Here is a 19,335-nt window from a genome sequence, read left to right as displayed (position 1 = left end):
GAAGCACCAAGGAAATTTCCCTGTAGAGAAATAAATGCTGGGATGAAAATACCAGGGCTCCTGGAGAAAGATGACTTCAGGGCTCCTAGTTAGGGAAACACTGATGGTAAAGGGCTAGTAGGAGTCCTGTGGTAAGGCATCCCTTTCTAGCACACTTCTCCTGAGGCTAGTCTCTGTCCTTCCAAACGAACAGAGAAGCTGATGAGTGCTGACTGCTGGTGCAGAGATGTGCATTTGCTCTCTCTCTGAGTTCAGCTGCTGATTTCTGTTGACTAATTTATTAACTCTTTAAAAGCAGATGGATGTTGTTCTCTCCCATCTCACCCTTTAAACCTGATTGATTGGCTTTTGATTTTGCAGCCCAACACCAGCAGGGAACAGTTCTCTCTCCACTCCCTTTGTTGGGCTATTCAGGCCAGGCCATGAATCTCTCACCAGCTTTCACTCTTTGTGCTCTGCAGAACTGAAATCTTCTGCAAGTTGTTTTTTTTTGTCCTAAGCAAGAATTTAGTCATTTTCTAACTGCTTGCTTTGATTTGCTTCTGTTCCTCTCTGCTTCTGGCTCACTTAACCCTTCACCCACACTGTGTGTTTGTCTCTCCTTTTCTTTTCTTCTGCCCCTCTCTGATTACTCCCTGCCTGAACTACATTCTGCTCCTCTTCCACTGTTCTTCCCTGATCATATTCTGTGTGTCCTTTTCCAGAATCAGCCATCCACACTCACGATGCAGGACCTGCTGAACATAGCCAGGGATATTGCCTGTGGCTGTAAATATCTGGAAGAGAATCATTTCATCCACAGGTGAGGAGAAACAGTCCCTTCTGGTGTATCTCAAGGTGTAGGAAGCTCACACAATGCCTATTTGCAGTGAATTCGACAGGACTAATCTCCGGGGGGGGAGAGAGGTTGCCTCTACCAATACAGGCTTGTGCTTAGATGTTTGGGCTCCTCTCACTGGGTTTTGGTAAGAGTTAGACTCTGCACTGTTCTTTGCACTGTTAGGGAGAAAGGGTTAGGATGGAATGGGATGGGATGGGATGGGATAGGATAGGATAGGATAGGATAGGATAGGATAGGATAGGATAGGATAGGATAGGATAGGATAGGATAGGATCTTCACAGGCAGTGCTTTCTAGTGTGAATTTTCAGGTGCCTCCACCATAGACACATTTGAGATTATCCAGTAGTCCACTAGATGGTAGTGTCACTCTGTGTTAGCTTGCAAGACACTTCAGTATCATTTCTCTTTTCTGAGCTACTTAATATTTTTCCTACCCCATCAGCACAGGACAGCCCATCACATTTGAGCCACTGGCTAGAGAAGGGTAGAACTCTGTTAATAGGAGGTAAAAACCCAACTTGAAGGCTTCCTTCTCAGTTCAGCAGTTGACCTGCTCTGTGGTCTTGGGGAGCCTGTGTTTGCTTATTCCTGATTATTTTTTCCTCTACAAAAGAAGAAAAAGAAACAAAAATACCACCAAAATTATATGGCAGACTTCAGATAAGAAGGAAATGTTATAGAAGAGGTAAAGGTTATTATAATAGGCAGCCTTTTAAAATTCCCAGTTGGGTTCTGGGCTCCTTTGCTTCTGATTAAGAGTTATTGCAGCTCCTAATGTTCTCAGGCATAGCACACAACTGAATTCCTTCCTGAGTATGAGCTCCGTGCTGAGATCAGCCCTTCTGTGTAAAGGAAAGGGGAGGCCTGCTCGTGAGAGGGTCACACAGGCTCTAGCTAAACCAACATGAAGCCTGGGAGTTATGCAAGGAGACAACTGATTCACCCACGCACACATCACATGTATGCACGCATGACATTGCACAGAGCAAAGAGGCAGAGCTAGGCAAGAGTGGGTAGGGACCGGAGGAACTGAGGGAAACAAGTGGGAAGAAGCAGTTGGAGCAAGAAAGCCTTGATACTGAGATCTGTTATGGCTTTGTGCCCTGAGCACCTGAGAGTTTTCAGTCTCCTTTGTACTGGAACAAGAACAAAGTTTCTTTGGAAGAAGGCTGTGAGCTTTCTGTCATTAAAACAGAGCAGTAAGAGCATGCAACAAGTTTTGGCTCTTGGATCTCCCAACAGGTATCTGAGAGCATCGTTGTTCTAATTGGGAGCTCAGAGTTAGTCACTACAGTTTGACTTCTGTTTTAAGCTCTTGCTGTAATAGTGATATCCCTCATCAAGTTCAACCCACCCTGGTCTAGTGAATTCATGACAAGGGCCAATTTTTTTCTTCTGCTGTAAAAAGTCCAGTAGAAGCTCAGCAGAATAAACCACTTTTCATATCTCCCGTCAGGTAGCTGTTCCCTGGGTTTCTTATCATGTCACTGAGCCCAGCAGTCATCTCATAAAGCTTCTGATATTTATGTCAACAGACAGGACAGCTGCTCCTGCTCCAGCTCAATCTCCATTTCAGGGGACAAAGAGAAAGAAGTAGTGTTTGACTCTTGTAACAGCAGCACCTCACTTAAGCTCTCTGGGATAGTTTTTACACTCTTAGATCTCTGCTACAAGCAGCCTGGGAATGAACCTGTTTTGGAATAGAATAGAATGGAACAGAATGGAATGGAATGGAATGGAATGGAATTAGAATAGAATTAGAATAGAATAGACCAGATTAGAAAAGACCTTTGAGATCATCAGGTCCAGCCTATCATCCAACACTATCTAATCAACTAAACCACGGCACTAAGCAACCCATCCAGTCTCTTCCTAAACACCTCCAGTGATGGTGACTCCACCACCTCCCTGGGCAGCACATTCCAATGGCCAATCACTCTATGAAGAACTTCTTCCTAACCTCCAGCCTAAACCTCCCCTGGCACAGCTTGAGACTGTGTCCTCTTGTTCTGGTGCTGGTTGTCTGGGAGAAGAGACCAACCCCCACCTGGCTACAACCTCCCTTCAGGTAGTTGTAGATGGCAATAAGGTCTCCCCTGAGCCTCCTCTTCTGCAGTCTAAGCAACCCCAGCTCCCTCAGCCTCTCCTCACAGGGCTGTGCTCCAAACCCCTCCCCAGCTTTGTTGCCCTTCTCTGGGCACATTCCAGCAACTCAACATCTTTCCTAAACTGAGGGCCCAGGACTGGACACAAGACTCAAGGTGTGGCCTAACCAGTCCTGAGTATAGGGGCACAATGACTTCCCTGCTCCTGCTGCCCCAGCCTGTAGCACTGCATGGGGTTGCTGTGACCAAAGTGCAGCACCCAGCACTTGGACTTGTTGAATGTCATCCTGTTGGACTCTGCCCATGTGTCCAGCCTGTCAAGTTCCCTCTGCAGAGCCCTCCTATCCTCTAACAGGTCAACACCTGCCCCCAGCTTGGTGTCATCACAATTCAAGAAATTAATATAGCAGGGACTTAATTCAAGTGCTGTATTATTATCTGTTAGTGGTGCAAGTATTGCTTAGGGTGGGTTGAGAAGGGAAGAACATTTTCATTTCAGACAGCAGGTAGCCTAGGGGGAAAAGCTGCAGTTGTGGAGATGTTGCTAAGGGCAAGTTTTATCATTAGGAGTCACAGTTGATGAGGGAAGAGAAAGCTGAGCTTGATTTCCAAATCCTGAGGGGTTTTTCAAGGCTGGCAGTGGGAAGAAACATATGAGTCGTTCAAGGAGCTCATTTTTCTTGGCAGTCAACAAGACCCCCACCCAGTGCTATGATTTTTAATGAGTTCCTTTTCAGAACGCGCATCTAAAATGAACACAAATCCTTCCGTCTTGGCCACAGAGTCGTCACTGCCATTTGTCACAAGCTAAACCTGCACCCAGCAAATGCTGCTCCCATATGTAGCTTTGCTTGGTTCCATGGGAGATATCCAGAAGCAACAAAGCAACAGTTTCCTGAAGCTGGTTGACTTTTCAGGCAGTTTACTAAGAGCGCCCAGCAGCATCGCATCTGTCACTGATGGAGACACTGCTGAGAGGCCAGAGCAAGAAAGAAACCTGTCACAATGTGGTTGGAGCAGAAAAAAAACCCACAGCCAGGTCTCTCCCTGGTCTGACAAAGAGCTTGTTTTCTGCCTTAATGAAAGGAGATGGGAGTGGAGGATGCTTGGAAAACACTGGGTAGAAAATGTAATGTAAATGCAGCTTAAGAATTGTGGTTAATTAAAATGATAATGCAGCCGGCATTATTTTTAATAAGGCTCTTCTCATTTGTGTAGTGATGACTCAACTAAGACTTGCAGGACTAGGTCTAATCTTCTTTATTCCCTTAGCTACTTGAGAATTACAATTAATAATGATTTTTTTGTGTTTGTTTTTAAAGAGATATAGCTGCAAGGAACTGCCTTTTGACCTGCTCTGGAGCGGGACGGGTAGCCAAGATTGGTGACTTTGGGATGGCCAGGGATATTTACAGGTAAGTGAAAGGCCATTTCAGTCCTGTGAATAACTTGGGTCCTCTGTCTCATGAAATCTGAGCCATCCATTCTGGGGCTGAATTTGATTACCAGTTAACTAACTGGAGTTAACAGGCTTCAAATTAACACATCCATGCCTACCAGCCAATACACTTGGACTGCATTTATTCCAGCCTGGGCCCCAGGGAACACTGCACACACAATGTGGACACTTAACCAAGCACAGGCACATTTTTTAGCTGGTGATTCATAAACAAAATAAACTGAATAAATAAAACCACAAGCAACCATACTTCTCCATTCATGATGGCAAGATGCCTTGCTGCATCAGCACCCTGTGCAAAGCACTGCAACATTTGAGCCGTGCACCTACAGCACCGTCCGTGTCCGTCCCAGTGACAGAGAGGGAATGAAATACTGCTTGGCTGCGCTGTTTGTGTCAATGGCTTTTGTCTTTTTCCTCACTCATGTCCCATTGCCATATGCAATCCTCAGCTGCTGTTGCTGTGGTGATCTTTTATGTATCTGAGCCCTTTCAGACTGTGTGACCTTCTCCTGGTGTTTTGCCTTTCACAGAGCAAGTTACTACCGCAAGGGAGGCAGAGCCATGCTTCCTGTCAAGTGGATGCCCCCAGAAGCTTTTCTAGAGGGCATTTTCACCTCCAAGACTGATACCTGGTAACAAACCTCTTTTAGTCACTTCTGCTGCTCAGGGATAAGGGTCAAAAAACTGTACTGCTCAAGAAAAAAAAACCAAACCAAACCCAAACCTTTTCAGCAGGAACCTTACAAAATGGTAGGATTTCCTAGCCAAAGATTAGAAACCTTCCCTCTGCATTCAGCAGAAGCACAGCTAAAGAATTCTAGGAATTGAAGTCTCTAATGTAAATGGAGTAATAAAAACTCACTATGCATAAATGTAGAGTATCAAAAAAAGGCAATCAAGAAATGAAAAGATAAGGCATGGAAACCTTAAGGTTGGAAAAGGCCTCTAAGATCATCAAGCCCAACCATCAACCCAACACCACTGTGACCACTACACCATATCCTGAAAGTGCCACATTTAGATTCTCCAGAAGTATCAGTTTAAAGTCCAAATACCATCAGACACTTCCCTCATCCCTCAGTATCCTTGCTTTGGCAGGGGGGTTGGACTCTATCTCTTGATGTCCCTGTCAACCTCTAATTGTACTGTCATCCTGTGATACCTGCTACTCAGTTTCTATCAGTAGTGAGACCTGTTTATGTATCCTGTAAATTACTCTCTGTACTACCCAGGGTCACTCTTTTGTACAACATTGTACACAAAATGACAGCAGATGCAATCAGAATTGCTTGCTGGTTGCTGAGAACCAATACTTATGTGTTGATTCCTCATGTAACTTGATCTTTCTTTAAGCACCCTCTCCACAGTAGCACAGTGATGCCCAGGTGCTGGGGAATGGAAGCTTTCCAGTTGCCTCTCTCCCTGCACAGTGGATCCTTCAATACACTGTGCTGAGGCATTCCCTTAAATGCCACACTGACCCAGTTTCCTGAAGCTGTTAGCGATGCCGGAAGACAAGGGATTGCTTATCAGCACCCAACTGTGAGCTGCCAGCGCTAAACAAAGTGCCGGAGTTCCTGTAACTGGCTAGTTTAAGTAATTGGTGCACTGGCAATTGCTCCCACCTTTGCAGCAAATAGTGACAACTAAAATTCTGACCTTGCTGAAGTCCTGGCAGAACCCTCTCAACTCCCCTGGGTCTTTTCAGTGCCTGAAGTGAGCCATGGGTGTGAGAAAGGAGAGCAACAGTATGGTGACGAAACCCAAAAGCTGCTGCCTTTCAGTTTCATTGGATGCCTCTTACTTGATTTTATTCTTGAGCATCCTCTTCCCAAACACCAAGTCAAACACCTCGAGCCTTCCCAGGTTAGGTAGGAATCTCCATGTCAGATCCAGCAGCTCTTTTCAGTTAGACCACAGCCAGCAGAAGGGAGCTCTGGCATTTCCTGCTCCAGGAATAACAAATGCAGCAGAAAGAACAACCTCGGAGTTACTCAAAGATTTCAAAGCCTCTGCAAAGCTACTTTTGGAGCTTGAGCAAATGTTTTGATTGATTGGGGTTTTTTATATCAAAGTTGACTCATCACCATGCTAATTGTACATTGCTGTGGTTGGTCTACAACTTCAGAAGGTTGTTGCTGTGGTGTTACCTACACAGCTTCGTGCAAGGTTTGTGGAGCACTAATGGCGTTGCTGACTGGTTTCTGACACAGGTCCTTCGGTGTGCTTCTGTGGGAGATTTTCTCCCTAGGCTACATGCCCTACCCTTGTAAAACCAATCAAGAAGTGCTGGAATTTGTCACCAGTGGAGGGAGAATGGATCCACCAAAAAACTGCCCAGGACCTGTGTAAGTATTTTACTACTACGAGCCAAGGGATACTGGGTATCAAACAGGTTAAACAAAGGCACCTAGACACCTTCAGTGAGGGAATGGAGATTGCCTCCAGTGTTAGGTGGGTATTAGCAAATGTCTCTTGAGCCACTGCCTCTTGTGTACAGCTTAGAGCACCACAAGGTTTGCTTTAAGCAGCGGCCTCCTGATGTCTCAGGATGCAGACACGACGCGGCTGCTTTTACCCTCCTCCTTTGGGCCAAGTACCAAGTACAGTTCCTCTGAACCCTTGATTAGCTCACACTGAAACCCACTGCACACACTTCTCTTTCTTCACTTTTTTTCCCCCACTGTTACTGATTTTAAGGTACCGGATCATGACACAGTGCTGGCAGCACAGCCCGGAGTATCGGCCAAACTTCTCCACCATCCTGGAGAGAATCAAGTATTGCACACAGGTACTGGTCTTTAGTATCCAGGTGAAGGAGAATCCATGGAATGCCAGCTATCCAAAGGCACTAGACTAGCTTGATGGCTGCACCCAAATAGTGGCTGCCAATGGGTCCATGTCCCAGTGGAGGCCAGGGACAAGCGGAGTCGCTCAGGGATCAGTCCTGGGACCAGGCTTGTTCAACATCTTTGTGGGTGCCATGGACAGTGGCCTTGAATGCACCCTCAGCAAGTTTGCTGATGACACCAAGCTGTGTGGTGCAGCAGACAGGCTGGAGGGAAGGGATGCCATCCAGAGGGACCTGGACAGGCTGGAGAGGTGGGCACAAGCCAACCTCAGGAGGTTCAACAAGACCAAGGGCAGGGTCCTGCATCTGGGTCGAGGCAACCCCAGGCACAAATCCAGGCTGGGCAGGGACTGGCTGGAAAGCAGCCCTGAGGAGAGAGACTTGGGGGTGCTGGGGGAGGAGAAGCTCAACAGGAGCTCTCAGTGTGCACTTGCAGCACGGAAAGCCAATCAGATCCTGGGCTGCAGCAAGAGAAGTGTGGCCAGCAGGTCAAGGGAGGTGATTCTCCCCCTCTACTCAGCTCTGGGGAGACCCCACCTGGAGTACTGCCTCCAGTTCTGGAGCCCCTATTACAAGAGGGATCTGGAGGTGCTGCAAGGTGTCCAGAGAAGGGCCACGAGGATGAACAGAGGGCTGGAGCACCTCTCCTATGAGGACAGACTGAAGGAGTTGGGGCTGTTCAGTCTGGAGAAGAGAAGGCACCAGGGTGACCTCATGGTGGCCTTCCAGTATCTGAAGGGGGCCTACAAGAAGGCTGGGGAGGGACTTCTCAGGAAATCAGGGAGTGATAGGACTAGGGGGAATGGAATGAAGCTGGAGGTGGGGAGATTCAGGCTGGCTGTGAGGAGGAAGTTCTTCCCCATGAGAGTGGTGAAGCCCTGGAATGGGTTGTCCAGGGAGGTGGTTGAGGCCCCGTCCCTGGAGGTGTTTAAGCCCAGGCTGGATGAGGCTCTGGCCAGCCTGATCTAGTGTGGGGTGTCCCTGCCCATGGCAGGGGGGTTGGAACTAGATGATCCTTGTGGTCCCTTCCAACCCTGACTGATACTATGATACTAGCTTCAGTGCCCGAACAAGAGTCCTGACAGACAGATCTAATTACTTTCCCAGTTGCAAAGGTGCTGTTGATGCAACTCCTCTTTTAGTTTGGATTTTCCAGTATCCATCTTCACTCTCCCACCTTCATCCCAGCCAAAATGAAATGATAATGTTCCTGTCCAAGTGGATGTTTCCAGCTTTCAGCTTGTTCAGTAGCAAAATGCCCTTTATTTTGCAATGGAAAGGTGTTTAGAGTCTCTCTCAAGGTCCTTATTCTGACCTTGCCTAATGTTGCTCAAAAGCCACAGCTGAATTGGCACGGAGTGGAAGTGGGAAATGAGATGGCACAGTGAGTTCACCATCTGGTAGCGTTTCACAGCTACAGGCCTGTATCCAACCTCCCGAGGGAGGAATTGCATACTCGTGGCCCCCAGCTCAGCCACTGATTCCAACAAAGCACAGCCTCTGCCCAAAGGCAGCACGTAAATGAGAGATCACTTCTGGAGGCCCTAACAGCATGTGAGATCCAGATGGCATGCAGCACCTTGTAGGACCTGCAGGAATATTGCCCAAACCTGCCATCAGCCTCTGCCAAAAGCCTTTTTGCTCTCCAAGCTTTCTCCTAACAAGCAACAGTGACAGTCGCCCCGGAGGCGCTCAGGGTGGAACAGGTCTTTGTCTCTCTTCCTTTTTCAGGACCCTGATGTGATCAACACTGAGCTGCCCATGGAGTGTGGCCCCACACCAGAGGATGAAGGGAGCACAGTCATGCGCCCAAGCATCCCCAGTGGGATGGTGCCCCTGTTGGTAAGCCCTTCCCTCACGCCTCAGAGCACGCCTAAAACGCTGCACTCCCACCACGCCGGTCACAAACTTGTACAATGTCCGCAAGAGCTCGTGGTAGAGAACCTGAGCAACCGGACTGCTCGAGGGCCCAGCCTGCCATGCCTCAATGATTTCAGCAGTGGGTCCTGGTTCCAGCAGACCTTGAACCAGAAGCTGGAGCTCAGCAATCCACCAACCCACAGACTGAAAAACAAAACGAAAAATCTTTGGAACCCAACCTACGGCTCGTGGGTGCTGGAGAACATCTGTCACTTCAGCCCCAGCTCCAAGCTCAAAGCAGCTCCAGAGAGGGAAGATTCAGGATTTGATGGGAACTGCAGCTCTTCTCCTAGCTCTCGGGCATCTCCAGCATCTCCAGGTCGAAGCAACTGCCCTCACGTGGATATCAGTGGGATTGAACTGGTGAAACTCCAGGCCTTCCCCTGTGGCAATGTAAATTATGCTTATGATGACCTGTGCTACAGCAGTGACCACCAGCCATCAGCTTTGGCAGAGGTCAGAGCAGCTGTGCTCAGGAGCTCCAGCCTGCACAGGGATGAGAAGCCTTTGTACAAAACAGAGAAGACAGCGAGAGAGAGGGACTCTGGGCTGTCTTTGTCAGATGACCTCAATGTTACTCCAGTATAACAAAAACAGCTCTTCCAAAGGTCAGAGAACGTGTGTGCCTGGAAGGACTGCTTCCTATTTCACTTACTTCCTCCATTTAAGTTCCTTCAGATGGGTGATGTTTCAACATCAGCAATGTTCTGCTTCCTCCTTCTACCTGCCGGATCTGCAGATCGTTAATGACGGTTGCGTTTCTGTCTCTGTCCATCAAACGTGTTTCATTGAACTAGCTTGGAGGTGGAGAGCAACGGCATTGCTGCTCTGATTCAGAATGCAACACTTCATGAAAGGACTTCTCCTCAGTCTGCTCAGGTGAAAAGAAATGGACCTACCATCCAACCACAGCATTTGGGTGGACATAATGACCGACACTGGTTTGTGCTTCTGTCTGACCGAAGAAACCAAAACCAAACCCTGTGCCAGCAGCAACCAGCTTGCAGAGGCTGCTGCCTTCCCGAGGGCTTTTTACAGTCCCCATGACTGACTTACTAATGATGCTCTGTAAGAGAAGTAAATAAATAACAGCCACATTTGCATCTGATATACTAGCAGATCCTGTGGAAAAACACAGCAATGAAGCTACTGCTCGGTTTGGAAGCAGCAGGAAGGATGGAAAAAAAGAACCCAACCCCATCCAGGCTCCTCTGAGCATGTGCTTTGAAAACAAGCAATGAAGAGGGAAATAAATTTGCTATTAACAGAAAAATACTTAGTGGAGCTGATAGTATCCCTTTGAAGAGTGAAGGAAATTCTGTGCTGCTTGTCTCATGGTGTCACATTCCTCAGCTCGTGGTGTGGAAGGGGCAGGTGGTTTTTCAAGGGTGAGCTGCATGGTTTGGTGAGACTGTCTTATCTTTTAATGGACTTCATTTTTGTTGAGTACTTCGACATTCAGCAGTAATTTCCTGTGCTGTGCTGGTATGCACTAAGATGAGGTTCTCGGGTAACCGTCCAACATTTGGCGCGCTGGTGTTCCTCTTGGGTTTAATACCAACTCCTCTGAGGCAGGAACAAAGCAATGCAAGGGAGGGGCAGAGTGAAGGGGAATCTAATACAAACACTTACCTTACAGTGCCTCTTGCACAGGAAGTAGAATAGCTCAATCACTTGAGAACACTAAAACCATGACTTGGCTTTGCACACCTGAGCAGGTCATCATTTCTTCTCTCACCTTCCACGCCTACAGACTTGGAAGTTGTTGTTTAGTTTGAAGACAGCTCATTTCTGTGGCCTTCTGCTGCTTAAGGTCTAAACTGATGTTTACTGCAAAAGGAGGAGACTGGAAAAGTAAACAATTTGGATTAAGGCTGAACAGTCTCAGAAGCATTTTGTCTTTGTCCTGCTCCGATCCGGTGCGCTGCCAACCTGCAGCGGCAAATGACACACGGCCTTCGCGAGTCACCAAGCTGTTGGGTGAGATGTCAGGTACAGACTCTCGTTCCTGTCTGAGGGCAGAGATGTTCTAGTACAAGTGTCACACTGGCAGCTGCACGTACATTCAGAAGACCTGGTGTGGCAGGAGAGGGTTTGCTTTGACCACAGAGTTGCTGTCATCTGCATCAGTCAGGGCTGGACACTACTGAGACGCGGTACAGAAAAGCACAGAGTGAAGAGTCTGAGTCTCTCTGGAGTGAAATGCACCTTCAGCACAGGTTTATGCTGTGTCGGTCTGACTACGTACCTGGTCTAAGCTTCCTATAGCTTTAGGCCTCTTGACTTCAGAATGAGTAACTTTATATACTGTCCTTTCCAGATCTCCCTGGTGGGAATCCTTTCACAGTGTCTCCTATGGTACCAGAACAACTCAAATTGATGTGAAATGACAGGTGGGCAGAACAGGAGGGTCCCTACGTGCAAATTCCAGGAATGGTCTGGGACTGATGGGCTTAGCGACCAAGGGAGGTGGCTGAGCATGCCTCAAGCCCTTCTTTCCATTTCACCTTTGCTTTAACTCTTTAGCTTCTCTCATGTTTACCTCATTGGCACTTTTAGCTAAGATCCAGAAGCTGCTACAGCCCAGTTAAATGAGGCAGGAAAGCCCAGGTAGAAGGAAATTTTCTCTTTATCTCCTCTTGCAGAGACTAACAGTTATGGTCACATTTCAGGCTGGCCTCTTCTGGAACATGCTAGTCAAGAGTAAATACATCTGCTCTCAGCCACTTGGAAGAACATCAGTTTATCTTTACCATCCCTGCCTTTTGGGTTATGTTAGCCCTATGGTTTATGCACTAGTAGGTTGGTCTGTTCCCCCTGAGGTAAGCTGTAAACTCTTCCACAGCTGTGACTGCGCGTCAGCAACTCAGTCCTTTCCTCCCTGCATCTGTGATAAGGCCACAGTAGAGCTCAGTGATTCTAGTTCAGGTGCAGTGGACATGACACCAGATCACTTTCCAAAGAGTTTGCCACAGGCCCTACAGTGAGCAGAGTACTGGTGGCCATGGCCATGCTTTTGCAGGGTCGTTAAAATTCTGGTTTCAATTCTCTTTGGCCATCAACAAGGGTGGGAGGCCAGAGAGGAGTGAAATACTGAGTTGTTCAGAAGCCACAGGAAGTTAACACCAACAACTTTTCTTCCTGTAGACTTTTTATGAACTAGCAGGCACAAGACATTCCTTCATGTTTTCATGTGGAGAAGACTATACAATACCTTAAGACTCCAGGGAGAAGCAGTAAGGTCCCTGCTGGCCATGTGGTCACCCAGCCTGAGCTGTCGCCGATTTCTGCACACACAGCACTCGCCTCACCATAACGAGTTTAGAAGGGCCAATATTGATCAAACAAGGTAAGCCACTGAAAAAAGTGACCTCAGAGAAGGGCACAGTTCTGTTACCAATGCCACAGCCAGTCTTGGCTGCAGCTACATCTTCATTTTGTGAACAAAACAGAGTTCTTTACTCCAGCACTTTGGACAAACACCTGTTCCCACTGACTAGCTGCAGCAAGGGGCTTCGTTGTTGTTACGTAGTCATTTACAGTAGCGCCTACTTAAAGCTGTGCTGAGCCAGAATTAACAACTCCATCCTGCCCAGTACCGTATCTCTAACAGTGACCAACAGCAGCCTGGTGAAAGGCAGGTGTTAAGAGCAAGAGTGAGCAGGTAGCCATCATGTGTTTCCTAGACATACATCGCTGATTTACAACTCTGTGTAGCTCAGGGATGTACTGACCCAGATGCAGAGCAAGCAGCTGCCCACACCAACCAGGCACTAGGAAAAAAAGATCTGGGAATTTTAAAAGCATTTGTATTAGCAACTTAAATTGTACATAAGATCTTAACTCCTCCAAATGGAACTAAAGGTAAACTGTCTTCTGTCAGCACAGTTGCCATGAGTCCTTGACCTGTAGCAGTTTTGCTGTGCATAAGTGATCTTGTAGCTGCTTTTAGAACATCCTCACACATAATGAACTTCTAATTAATAGCCTAGAGGAAATAATGCTGCTATCACTCCTCTTGTGACACTGAAATGCTCCATGCTGCCCACACCATAGTACCCAAAAAGAGAACTAACAAGTGGAGTGAAATACACTACAACCTGCAGTCCTACAGCTCAGACCTAAACTTCCCACAGTGCTCAGCTGCTCCCATTCAAAGATGTAACTTGATTGAAACTGGATTTTAAGGAGACTCTTCTAGTGTGTAATCAGCAAGGTGAACACATAGTGTCAAAACTGGATTCCTTTGCCTATTGAAAGCCAAAACCTGATTTAACTCCCTAGAGGAAGGGCATGAGCTGAAGATCGGTTCAGTGCTGTAATGCATGTGGAAAGTCTTCCAGCACTTTCTCTGTGCAGAATCAGCCATTAGAGGATCATTACAAATTGCTCATCCTGCAGGGTTTCTGTCTTTTATCATGTTACCAGCTTGGGTTTAGAGCTGTGGGTAGAGTTGTTGGCATTTCTTCCCCCCCCCCCCCCCACTTCTGGGCTCAGAATTAGTACTTCATGTTGCTTCATACAACCTCACAGCTCCATTTTAAAGAGGGAACTGAATTACAAGAGAGATGAGATGATAATGCAAATTTCATTTTGCCTTTCTCTGCTTTCTTTTCACATGGGCTGATGCTCTCACTGCTGATTACTTTTTCTCTCCTCTTTTGTATCTCCATTTCTCTTTCAAGTAACAGAATTTTTTAACAGCACAGATTTAAGGTGTCCCACTCATATCAACCCTTTTACTGAGGTAAGTTCTCCATTTACTTGCCAATGGGCAACTGTGCACTAGGGAAGCTTTGCAAGTCTAATGAAATAGTTACAGGCTTTTCAAACATAACTTATTCCACCTCCAATATCTTCCCACTACTTACCCCAAAGAGAAGAAAACACTGCTGCTGGGAGTAGTTTTCCCCAGCATACTTGCATCTCCACAGCTGTGTCAGCCAGGGACCATGCCTCTTCAGCCCCTCAAGCAGCAGAGCTCTTGCAGACATGGCTGTGCTCGCTTCTCCTAGCTGCCTACCCTTCTCCCTCTGCTGCAGAGACCTTAGGCATGACACAACATCATTAACATCTTCCCATCTCACCACATGATTTTTTTTTCAGTTGAATTGGTTCTGGTTTGTCATTACCTCTGACCATGGCAGCACTTCTTGCCAACTGAACCTTCTGGGTGACTATGGTACATAAGTAGATGACACACCTGCTTCTATGCAACTGAGAGCTGGACAAGTGTGTACTGCTGTATTTGCAACACAAAATAAAAGAGACACTAATGGTGGCTATTTATCTCCCTTTCTGCTAAGTACTCCTGGTCACAGGTAAGAGGCCACTCTCTCTTGCTGTGAAGTGTTTGCCAGTCCTGGAGAACTTCTTCCCTGCTGCCACATAAAACTGCCCCCTGGAACAGTTCACAGGTCAGAGTCTGCCAAATGTCTTTTGCTGCACAGTTTTTGGATATACTGTAGGCTATAAACTGAGTGTTTAGAGACAGTCTTACCTCAAAGGAAGCTGTGGGGCTTTGTGTGGATCATTTTGAAACCAAGGTCCAACGTTAACCTCTAGATGCTTTAGAGCTGGTTTTGGTTTAGGAAGTATTAGATGGTGAAGACTAAAAGCACAAGAAACACTGAAATACACAGGCTTAGTCCCTTCCCTGAGGAAATCCTTGAAGAAAAGATCACAGGGGATGTCTTTTTTCCTTCAGTCTCATTTATTTAGTAGCATACACACTTCAGAGTAACAAAAACTCAACCAATACAGTCAATGTCAAAAGTGACCACGGCCAGCTTTGCATTGTAGTGTTCAGAAACAGATGCATGTGGATGATACAGGCTATTTGATCTCAGTACCTTAATCATAACAAATAATAATAACAACAGCAATAAAAAAAAAATAAAGTAGCAAGAGCCCTCTGAGATGCTTATGGGTTTGGTCCAACTCCCATGGAAAGCTTTCACTACAATAGGAACTGGATCAGATGTTAGGAGAATTCTCCCCCCCTTCCCCCCCCCCCCTCCCATGTGAAATTAAGGAGGATTTAATGTTTACCACTTTGGTTAAATTTCATCCAAACATCTATCCTTGTAGGGCTCCAACACCCATCAGTTTTAAACTTAGCTGATTTTGTGCATTTCTTTCTGTATTGCACCTTCCTCCAAAGAATCTCACAGCATCTTGGCAAGCAGTAATGGACAGCCTCACGCCATTCCTGTGAGGTAAGTAGGTACCATTCCCACCTGTAGATTGGGAACAAAACTGAGGCCTAGGATAGTTGTCCAAGGCCCAAAAAAAGTCACTGACAAAGCTGAGGGAGAAAAGTCCTGGACTAGATTCCCAGAGGAATGCAGCAGCTACAGCAGTAACCATTGCTGCCTCTAATTAGTGAGTTTAAAGACCTTGGTGCCCAAGTCAGAGGCTCAGCACCAAAGCACCCCTGGGCCAGCATCTCTCACCATGCTATGTGTGCTCTCTCTGCACCTGGAGGGAAGCCATACCTCAGCAGAGGCATTCAAGAACTACACTCTGGAGCTGTTTGTGAACAAGCACCTTGGTTATCATGCATCAGCGCTCCTCTGTTATCATCATCCTGACCCTCTGCTAATTAGAAGCTTATTCAAGGCAACATACTCTATGGTGAAAGGCAGCTATGCTGCTTCCTCACGCTAGCCAGTGAGTGTAGGCACCCTGGGCACCTGCTGTGACTGAATCAAGGTATCTAATATACCTTGTGGTAGTTTGCTCGTGAGCTCATAGACCCCAGCTCCTTACAGCTCCAGGGCTCAGCTGCAGTCCTGCACTTGCAATTTGCAGATAAGAAGCTGCCACCTTCTCTCGTTTCCCCTAACAGCAGCAGCACATTATGGCTTTTTCTAATCCCTTGGTAAGCCAAAAGGCTACTTCCACACCAGCTTGCTAGAGCTACTGATCATCTAGAATGAGTTTCCAGACCAGGGTCTGCTAGAGGAGAGCTTTTCTTTTTTTCTCTGACCTTTTCAACTACTGCAGAGGAATGGAACATTCTCCATGTTTACCCCTCCAGGACCCCAGACTGTAAGCCATCCAGATGCTAGCAGCAGCTGGGTGTTGGTTTTTTTAAGCTACTGGCACCACATTGCTTCTAGTTCTGCCTTAGAACTGAACAAGCATTCTAAGAATCTGCCTCAAATTCTCAACGAGCATTTCAGCATCGACTTCCACCATCTAAATCCCCCAGCCCCTAGAAAAATAAGTTACATTGATGCAAAAGATTCACATTTGTGGTAACAGAAGAAAGAAACTCAACTCTGAAGATTAATCAGGCAAACTACTAATGAATTCTATCACCTTAACAGCCTCACTGCTACCTTTTCTTTGTTTGGTTGGGGTTTTTTGTTTAAAGTATGGTAGAACTGCTTGCACTTGCAGCCTCATAAAGAAGGTCTGGTTATTAAAGTCCTCTCTGTGAGACCTATCTACTTCCTCTTCTCCTGGAGCACTACTGACCTGCAGGTTAGCTGACCAACTGCCAGGCCTGGCAGCTGCAGGAAAGGAAGAACATTTTTTTTCCCTCCCCTAGTTGTATGGAATTTGCCACAGATCAATGCATCATCTCATAGTAGTTCAAAACTTAGAAGGCATCTAGAATGATATCATCTGTGCTCGCTACTGCAGGCTTGCTGTCACCTACAAAAAAAAAGGCAAGTGTAAAGCCTCTGCAATAGCTAAGTGGAAACTTCATTAACATACCCTCATGAAAAATAAAACTGAGGGGGACTCTGGGAGGCCACAGAACTAGTCTGAATTTGCAGTGAGCTGCAAAAATAACCAGTTTCAAACCAACTTCAGGTTTAGAATGAAATGTTTCCAACGTGTCATTCCTACCCAACAGCCACTCTACGCCATCCAACTTCTAGGTCACAACTGAGCTTGAATTTTTTAATACTGTTGTTTGGTTTAGAGGTGATGAAAAAAGCCAGCAGCTGACTGCTCTCTCAGTACAGTAGTGTGCTGTCTAAAGTAACTCCTTCCAGAAATTACTTTAGGCTCTTCAATTCTAACTACAAAAGACAGATTTCATTCCACTTCTGAACTCCACTTTTTTTTTTTGGCTCCTGATCACAATTACTTATTGAAACAGTTTCCCAAAACATGGAGTCCTTTTCATGTACCCTCAAGCTCTCAGACTCTCTCCTGAGCACCACCAGCAAAAGACAGCCATTTCTGATCAAGGTGCATTGCTAGGCTTTAGCTGTTGAATCAAATAGGAAATGTAAGTCTTGTCCTCAGCTAGAGAACTGCATCATCACATTGTTAATGTTAAAACCTGGCATGTGAGTGAACAGGTGAATACTGATAGTATTTATACTGCTAGTATGTCTAGAATTGTTCAAGTGACCAGGGGCAACCAACAGAAGGCCTGAGAAGCCATTACAAGAGATCACTTCAGTGTTTCTTACTTTTAACCTAAACACTCTTGAATTTTCTGCGGCTGTGCCTGGGCCACAGCAAATGAAGAATGAACCACTGATGGCCCCAGTGTTGCAGATGGGGACTAAGGATGTGATATATTGACATTCCTTCCCCCAGACTGCCCTGAGTTAACAGCTGATACTTGGGAGGAAGGCTGCCTGGGAATTCTCTCATCATTAGTGTAATGCTGTAAATGCAGGAACTTCCCCTTCCCGACCACTGCACCAGTCTACGCCCTTCAGCAGCAGCATCCCACCAGGGAAGCAGAGGGTGGCCAAGAGGTCACCTGCATTAGGGGACAGTCAAACCATGGTCTGGCTGCTGGCCACTAGTGTGCATGTGTACAGAGGAGTTATCTCTGAAAATAAAGCCCCCCTGAAAAACCCTCCCTCATTTCCCTGGTCTGTGCACAAAAGTCATCACTGATCTTCAGCTGCAAGAGGCCACACTTGCCAAGGTAGGCACTTTCCAACTACCCACCCAGTCTGAAAATCAAATGCTTTGGGAGACAATGGGCTGCTCTTCTCTCCCTAGAGTATTTGTAATCTCCTGAGAGCCTGCATAAAAAGCAAAGGCTGTTCCTGGATAGACATGAATCGAGGGTTAAGTAGGGAAAAGGAGGAGTGGTCAACAGCAGTTTCCACATCCAGCCACCACAAACTGCTGCCTCCCTGTGCTTATCACCCATTTCCACCTTGTGCGCACTGTAACACAATGCAGCAGAAGTTATTGGTCCAACCTATAGTGTACAAGGGAGCAAGGAGACTTGCAATTGCATGTGTGTGAGAGAAAGGGGGTCACAAAATTATGCAATTCCCTGAAAAATTGTTATTCCTACCCTGAATCCTTAAGCACTTGCTCTGGCTCACTCGGAGGTAAACTGGAGTCCCATCTGTCTGCCGGAATCATTCTGGTTTACTACACAGACCTCTTCACTCATGCTGGTGTGATTCCTGAGTATGGAGATCTTCGTTCTCTGAGAACCGGTCTGAAGTTAGGCTGGCACAATACAGACCAATCTGGAGTTACTGAAGTTCAGAGAGGGCCAATGCAAAGTCATTTTGTTCACTAAGTGCTGAGTTCTGGATGCAGCTCCCTCTGCTCTGATGACCTCAGGAGTCTGGAGGGAGTTAAAGGTTTCCTTCCAACTGAGCGATCCCAGTAGAGCAGAAAGTTACAGAGAAGTTTTATGCTGTTCTCAACTCATCTTTCAGTGATGCTTTCCAAGATGCTGATCAAATTGTCCAAGCCCAGCAAGTACCCATCCTCCCTGTTGCCTTCTTGCCAGGGGATCCTGTGATCCAGTGTCTGCCCATCAGGGAGAAGGGTGGTCTTTCCAAAATCGATCAGCCACACATTGGCATTCCCAGTGCCATCGTGTACAAAGAGTAGTGAGCTTCCAACAACCTGGAAGACAGATTGAAACAACGTGGTTAAAAACACATCCTTAGCTCTCCCACCATTACTTAACCCTTCCCACTAAGCTGGCCTCCTCAGGTAACCTTCTCACCTGTGACCCAATAGATTTTGGGCTGCACTTACTTCTACATTGCCAATTTACATGCCCCATCTGCATAAGCATATCGATCAGCAACATATAAATGGGCACACAGATGGGAAAAGGGACCCGCTAGACAACAGGAAGAAAAAAATTCCCCAGCTCATCTGGCAGCAGGTCTCAATGTGAGCAATTCAGCAAAAGCC

At 46.6% G+C, this 19,335-nt stretch overlaps 2 protein-coding genes across 2 annotated transcripts in view; one reads left to right on the top strand and one right to left on the bottom strand.

The window, feature by feature from the left end:
* Nucleotides 1-10,562, top strand: part of LTK (leukocyte receptor tyrosine kinase) — a 117,426-nt gene extending 106,864 nt beyond the window's left edge. Inside the window, exons 25-30 of the mRNA XM_054162149.1 lie at nucleotides 705-802; nucleotides 4,270-4,362; nucleotides 4,940-5,041; nucleotides 6,623-6,757; nucleotides 7,110-7,200; nucleotides 8,992-10,562. Coding sequence (XP_054018124.1) covers nucleotides 705-802; nucleotides 4,270-4,362; nucleotides 4,940-5,041; nucleotides 6,623-6,757; nucleotides 7,110-7,200; nucleotides 8,992-9,768 — 1,296 coding nt within the window. The 3' untranslated portion in view covers nucleotides 9,769-10,562. The remainder of the gene's footprint in view (nucleotides 1-704; nucleotides 803-4,269; nucleotides 4,363-4,939; nucleotides 5,042-6,622; nucleotides 6,758-7,109; nucleotides 7,201-8,991) is intronic.
* A 7,972-nt stretch (nucleotides 10,563-18,534) lies between these two features.
* ITPKA (inositol-trisphosphate 3-kinase A) overlaps nucleotides 18,535-19,335 on the bottom strand; it is a 37,228-nt gene continuing 36,427 nt past the window's right edge. Inside the window, exon 8 of the mRNA XM_054161502.1 lies at nucleotides 18,535-19,038. Within this exon, the coding sequence (XP_054017477.1) occupies nucleotides 18,835-19,038 (204 nt within the window). The 3' untranslated portion in view covers nucleotides 18,535-18,834. The remainder of the gene's footprint in view (nucleotides 19,039-19,335) is intronic.

This window comes from Dryobates pubescens, chromosome 5 (assembly GCF_014839835.1).
Source record: "Dryobates pubescens isolate bDryPub1 chromosome 5, bDryPub1.pri, whole genome shotgun sequence".
Classification (NCBI taxonomy): domain Eukaryota; kingdom Metazoa; phylum Chordata; class Aves; order Piciformes; family Picidae; genus Dryobates; species Dryobates pubescens.
Note: the sequence above shows the minus strand (reverse complement) of the source record. Positions and strands in the feature narration are given on the sequence as shown.